Below are 6,429 nucleotides of genomic sequence, written 5' to 3' on the forward strand. Positions count from 1 at the left end.
GCAGCATCTTCCTTACCTGGCCATCCTTGGTTTTAGCAGTGAAGATGATGTCAGGAGTTTCTGAGTTCTGTGATTGTTTCAGTGGCTTGGAAAAACTTGAGATCCTCTCAAGGAACGTGGAGACATAGCAGCGGGCTTGTGCTGGGGATCGCATATGAAGCTTTGAACAATAATCCAACAACCTGAACTGGCATGAGTTCCTGTTTAAATAATGGGAGAGCTGAGTAGTAACTAGAATGCTGCATTCATGGGGCTCAGGGCGAGTCAATTGTCTCCTCCATTCTAAACAATCTCCTATCAGTCACAATCCTGACATGCACTCTGTGTCTAAGCCAGTCAAAATGATAATCTACATCATCCAATTTTTTAACAGTTTTATTTTTATGATTAACCATATTGCGTGGTTTTACATGAATTGAACCTTTAACAATGGTGTTTTCTAATACAGGTCCAATTTGAGGTTTCTGATGTTACTAAGAGGACATTCCCAGAAGGTTCCTTTGACGTGATCTACAGCAGAGACACCATCCTCCACATAGATGACAAACTGGCCATCTTCAGACGCTTCCATGTCAGTGTTATCTCTTGGCTTGCTCTGTAGCATTAATTTAAAAAAAATTATTTGTTGTCCACACGCTCTCATCTTTAACTGTTTATCCAAGATCAGATCGTGGGGGGTAGCTGGAACCTTTCTCAGCAATCACAGGGCGTGAGACAGGGTACACCTTGGACAGGACACCAGTGTCACAGGGCCACATACAGACAAACCAACACATTCGCACAACCCATGGACAATTCAAAGTTTCCAATCCACCTACCTTACATGTGTTTGGATGTGGGAGGAAGCCGGAGCACCCAAAGAAAACCCAAGCAAATGCAGGGAGAACATTCAAACTCCACACAGAAAGGCCACAGGGGGAATCGATCCTGTGACCTTCTCACTGTGAGGCAACAGTGCTAACCACTAAGTCACCATGTTGCCCTGTTTTACAGCCAGAAGATACAAAATCTTTACCAAATGGACAAATGTATTTATTGTGTCATCATGTTTTATACAGTTTGCCATCGGATAGTTTTCATGTAATATTCTGAGTCATCTGTCCTTATTTACAGTTTAATTTTCTTTGCTCTTTGTGTCCAGTCATGGTTAAAACCAGGAGGCCAATTGCTGATCACTGATTACTGTTGTGGAGAGATGCCGTGGACACCTCAGTTCGAGGCATATGTCAAACAGAGAGAATATATCCTTTGTACACCATCCCATTATAGCAAGGTAAACTTTCATTTACAGCATAATTATAAATTGTTTCTTCAAAACTATCAGAAATACTAGTTGGTTAGAATGCATAATGTAAAAGATATCAATAAATGCAGTCTTATGTATCTTCCATTGAGTCAATGGATGAGTAGGCAACAGGCTAATGGTTATGAGTCCTCATGGGAGAAGAGAGGCCGATTCTTGTCAGTGCTGGACAATTCGCATCTCTCCAGGATGTCTAGATTGGAAAGTTTGACTTGCCATTTTATAGTATTTATGATTTTTCTCAAGCATCTTTACTAAAACTGCTCCAGCAGCTGGATATGGCAATGGTAAGTTGTACAAGAATGGCAGCAGTACAGTAAAGTCCTGAGGATGATGGCTCTGTAGGTAACGATTTTGGTGCTAAGCTTAATGAACCTGTCATTCCAAAGTCTGTTGATGAGTCTGCCAAAACCTTGGCTTGCTTTGGTGATGCATCATGTTATTTCTGCATCGAGGTATCCCTTAAGCCCCTGTCACACCGGGCCTGTGTAGAGTTACATTGTGCTGTGTATCTAGTACGCAGGAATGGCTGCGTAAGTTGCTCACAGGGAAGAAAAAACGTGCGCAGGTGGGAGAGGTTTGGCTCCATGATGCTGTTTTTACAGAGTGCCTGGACATGTAGATGGATTTAATAATTCCTTTGCCCACTGAAAAAAGAGTTTGAGCTTCTGCCCTCAGGCCATTGTTTTAGGGCTCCCATGAGGAGGACTAAAAGATTTCAGGTCTCGTTTATCCCCAGTGCAATTTCATTATTTAATGGCAATTAGCTGTTGATGCTCTTGTTTATTTTGCACTACTTTTGCTTATTTGCACATCCACATATTGCACTTTTGCAATTCTTTGTTTTGGCATGGATTCTGGATTGAATATTTGACATTGTATAGGTATTGTTTTATAAAATAAATTCAAAGATTAAAAAAGCACAATACAAAAGCAAAAAAAAAAAAAAAAGCCAAACTGAAATAAAAAGCATTAAAATGAAAGCATTTTTGGTTTCTGAATTCTTTTTCAGATAATTTTCACAGAACATCAGTTATCTTTGCTTCGTCTGTGCGCTATAATCTGAAATTTCTGTATCTTGTGTTGATAGCTTGTCTGACTGTACCTATAAGTTTAGTACATGTAAGACCTGCCCACTTATATAAACAGACATTTGTCACTGCCCCACATCGCGTTGTACATACAAGATGCTGGACAATCACAACTTTATGGAAATCCTTCCCAGAAAGAAAACCCATTCAGAGGGTTAAAAAGGCCTCTAGCCAACTGTTCAGTTGTGCTTTTTGTGTTTAATACCACTGTAGATTTTGCTGGCAAAGTTAGGCCTGAAGGACACTGCAGAGGCTCTGATCATGGCACCACAAGAACAAACTCTGAGTACCAGGAGGGCAAACATGGCCCTGAGACAGTCCAGCACATACTGTAGTGGCACCACAGTGTGTGCTTTGATTTAAATCAGTATGCAGATCAGGTCAATACTCCAAAGTGGTTTATTGCTGCTGTCCATCAGCTGGTGGTGCTGTTGCCTTTGTTTATTTCTCTGTATTGTGTTTTCTCCTCTGCAGTTAATTGAGAAAGCTGGTTTCTCCAGCGTGAAAGTCGAGGACCGAACAGAACAGTTCATACAGGTGATTAAAGCAGAGCTGCAGAGAGCAAAGGACATGAAGGACGAATTCATAGAGGTTAATACACACACACGCACACACACACTTACACTGCAGGAAAATGTGGAAAGAGTGAAGCACTGTGAATACTTTCCAGATGCACTGGATGAGTGTGCGTATATGTATATATGTGTATATATACATATACGCACACACACAGTCAGACTCACCTAAACTGTAATTGTATAAACCGGATGCTTGCACTCATCGGACAAATACAAAAGTTCGTAAAAGAACTCAATATACTGGATTTAGTAGAATGGATTTTCACTCACATTCAGACAAACCATCCTGTCTGACCGCTATGTATTCCCGTTAATAACCCCTCACATGTACTGGACAGAGAAGTCTGGACATGATCATTAACAGAGGTACAAAATTAAAGTTCAGCACTGACACTTGGCCGTTTATTTTTTTACAAAACATGCACAGATATGGGACCCACAGCCTGATGTGCACTTGATAAATCAGACAATGCAAAAAGCTGTGATCACTTTTACATTTTCACTACTCCCTCTCCCATCATATTTTACAACTTTTTGCAGTGCGCAGCTGATTCATGGAGGAAATTGAACACCTTACCTTTGATTTGGAGATTGTACAAAGAAGAGCTCATTGAGGGATGAATTAATCAAGAATAAACATAATCCAGACAAACTGCATAAAGACACGATGGAGAACTTTAAAACTGTCAGCATGTCGATGTCATTGCATCGCACAGAGTTGCAGAAGCATAAATCAGGATGAACAAAAGCATAAATCAGGTTGTAGGATTTTAAGGTCCCACTCCACAGAAAAAAAAGAGTTACTCAACTAAATGTAATCTTTTTAATGGACATAATGACCGCTGCTTATTTAAGGCAGGCGTTTATTTTATTCAGAGGAGGTTTTGACCCGAGCATTAAATGAGGCATGTCCTGATTCAGGATTCCCTGTAGATCGTTCGGCACCTCCTGACTAACTAATCCATTAGATACATATCACGGATTTTGTCCGTTTTATACATATAACGGATTTTGATTATAACGGACAACAATCGCTGATCCACCTGAATCCATTATATGTGAGTTTTCTGTATATACATTCACGAACACATGAAGCACGCAGTCGAAAAATCCCTGACATGCTCTGAATGAGTAAATGTGCCTGCCTCTCTCTGCTGTAGGAGCTCTCTGAAGGTGACTATCTTGCACTCATAAATGGATGGCACGAAAAACTAGAACGTTCTAAGAGTGGAGACCAGCGATGGGGACTCTTCCATGCAACAAGAGACTGAGAAACTGCACAAAGCAAACGGAGAAAAGAAAGAAATGTTCCTCTGCTTATTGAAATCATTATATTGTTGTCTTTGTGCTACAGCTTGTTCTCTAATAATATGTTAATTAATGCAACTTGCAGAGATTGTTAAACCACATATTTCTCCAAGTATTTTCCATCATGTTGAAAAGCATCAAGTCCGGTGGTGGGCACAGTTAAAAAGCCAAAAAGTTAGGTTCGTTAACAGTTAATCCGCTAACTGAAAGGTCAACTTTTTTAAACCGATAAACCTCTAAAAAATTTAGACAGATAAAAGCTAAACTGATAACTTCCGGTATTGATTTCAGTACACTAGCAGCTACTGACACAACAATGAGCCAGCGCTTCTGTGTCAGATCAGCCTTCTGTCAGTAAGAGACCTGGGCCCTTATGCACGAAGCATCTCAAAATCCTCTCCAAGAGCTCCTAACTTAGTCTAATGCCGCGTTCACACCTGCTTTCATCTGCTTTCGCTCCGAAAATTCACCCCAGTGCGTTATCAAATAGGAGGAGCTTCCATTCTGCTCGCCGGCTCCGGTTGTCAGTTAAGTTAACATGACAGACCTTGATCACACAGAGCGAGTTCTTGTGGAAAGCTGACAAACGTCATGAGACGTTCCCAATTCGGGGAGTTTCATTATTTGCTGCAGGAGCTGCATCTGGATGACGGCCGCTTTCAGCGGCCCTTCCACCTCTGCAGGACCCAGTTTGAGGACCTCCTGGCCCGTTCACGCGCGCACATGTAAACAGTTAAAAAAAACAAAAAAACTCCATTGCCCCTGCTGCGGGGCTGCTGCTCGCTCTTCCCCCAACAACTCTGTCATAATTGTGTTTAGAAACCAGTCACCATTTGTTTTATTATACATCTGTGTAGTTAAGAAATAAAATAATCTTCACGGACGATTCGCTCGCGCGCACACGTAAGCAAACAAAAAAAAAAACTCTGCTGCCCCTGCTGCAGGGCTGCTGCTCGCTCTTCCCCCAAACTCTGTCATAATTGTGAAATAAAGGAGATAAGGGACATAAGTCCTGCTCACAGGCTGCTACCAGAGACAGGACATGTTCACATCCAACTCAGTCACACTCCAGACATCTCCACGTCACTACATATCCAGTCCCTGATTGGTCATCGCGGCGCAACAAGATAAAAAGTTCAGATTTTTCAACTTGGGGAGGAGGGCAGTGCGATGTGACGCGATGCAATATCTCGCCACAAACGCGCCAATTGCTCAAAATCACTTCACTCACGTTGCTTCATTCGTGTCCATCGCGTTGCGTGGCTTGGCGCCACAACGCCTCCTTCCATAGGGATTACATGGCAACCTGTTGCTGCTGTCGCTCGCGTCGCGCCCGGTGTGAGCGTGGCTTAAGAGTGAGCCAGAAGGTGTCTGAGAGCAAGTCAGTGCAAAAAGGAGACTGAAACGCCTATCTTAGTGAGGGGGCGGGGTTGACCCTGTTGCTAGGTGTGATGTGGTCCTGTAAGAGCTGTGATTGGTTGTCATGGAAAGGGAAGGGCAAATAAAAAAATAAACGCACTCTGCACGCCTACATATGAATGAGCACAAAAAATGACATATTTACAAATACAGATTTATTTGTAAAACCCACCACATGTTTCAATAAGTTTTGTGTTATACTGTCGCGTTCGTTAATCATGGATGAGTGCCACATTCTTTATCAATCGAGGAAATTTATTGAAAATGTATACAGATGCACTCTTCCTTCCTGCTGGAGCTGGGATCTCTGACTTCTCCCATCTCCTCTTCCTTCCAAATAAACTGCCTCATCAGGAAAAAAATGCTCTCAGAGAGAACTCTGCTAATGATGAGGCCTCCCCCTTCTCCAATTATGCCAAGGTTGGATTTCCTCTACAAAACTTATTCCTGATATGGACATTACATTTAAGGGCGTAACCTGTGCTACTGGAGATAGCTTTATGGCAGACAGTGCAGATTTCAGGGAGGTTGCATGTCAATCATTTTATACCATATCTATCATACCTATGACAATACTGACCAACCAACCACACATGTTAGGGAACTAATTTACCCATAATGCACTGCAGCATGTGTGTCTAAATGCTTAAACCTTCAAAATTAGTGCATTGATGTAAAACTAAAACATAAAGCTGATATTTTCACTGTATAAAACGACAGAGGTGACGTT

At 41.8% G+C, this 6,429-nt stretch overlaps 1 protein-coding gene across 1 annotated transcript in view; it reads left to right on the forward strand.

Moving 5' to 3' along the window:
* Nucleotides 1–4,852, forward strand: part of LOC117520845 (phosphomethylethanolamine N-methyltransferase-like) — a 41,671-nt gene extending 36,819 nt beyond the window's left edge. The window contains exons 9-12 of the mRNA XM_034182180.1: nucleotides 449–571; nucleotides 1,142–1,273; nucleotides 2,869–2,985; nucleotides 4,133–4,852. Of these exons, the coding sequence (XP_034038071.1) occupies nucleotides 449–571; nucleotides 1,142–1,273; nucleotides 2,869–2,985; nucleotides 4,133–4,243 (483 nt within the window). The 3' untranslated portion in view covers nucleotides 4,244–4,852. The remainder of the gene's footprint in view (nucleotides 1–448; nucleotides 572–1,141; nucleotides 1,274–2,868; nucleotides 2,986–4,132) is intronic.
* Nucleotides 4,853–6,429: the final 1,577 nt, after the last annotated feature.

Source organism: Thalassophryne amazonica, chromosome 11, assembly GCF_902500255.1.
Source record: "Thalassophryne amazonica chromosome 11, fThaAma1.1, whole genome shotgun sequence".
Lineage (NCBI taxonomy): Eukaryota > Metazoa > Chordata > Actinopteri > Batrachoidiformes > Batrachoididae > Thalassophryne > Thalassophryne amazonica.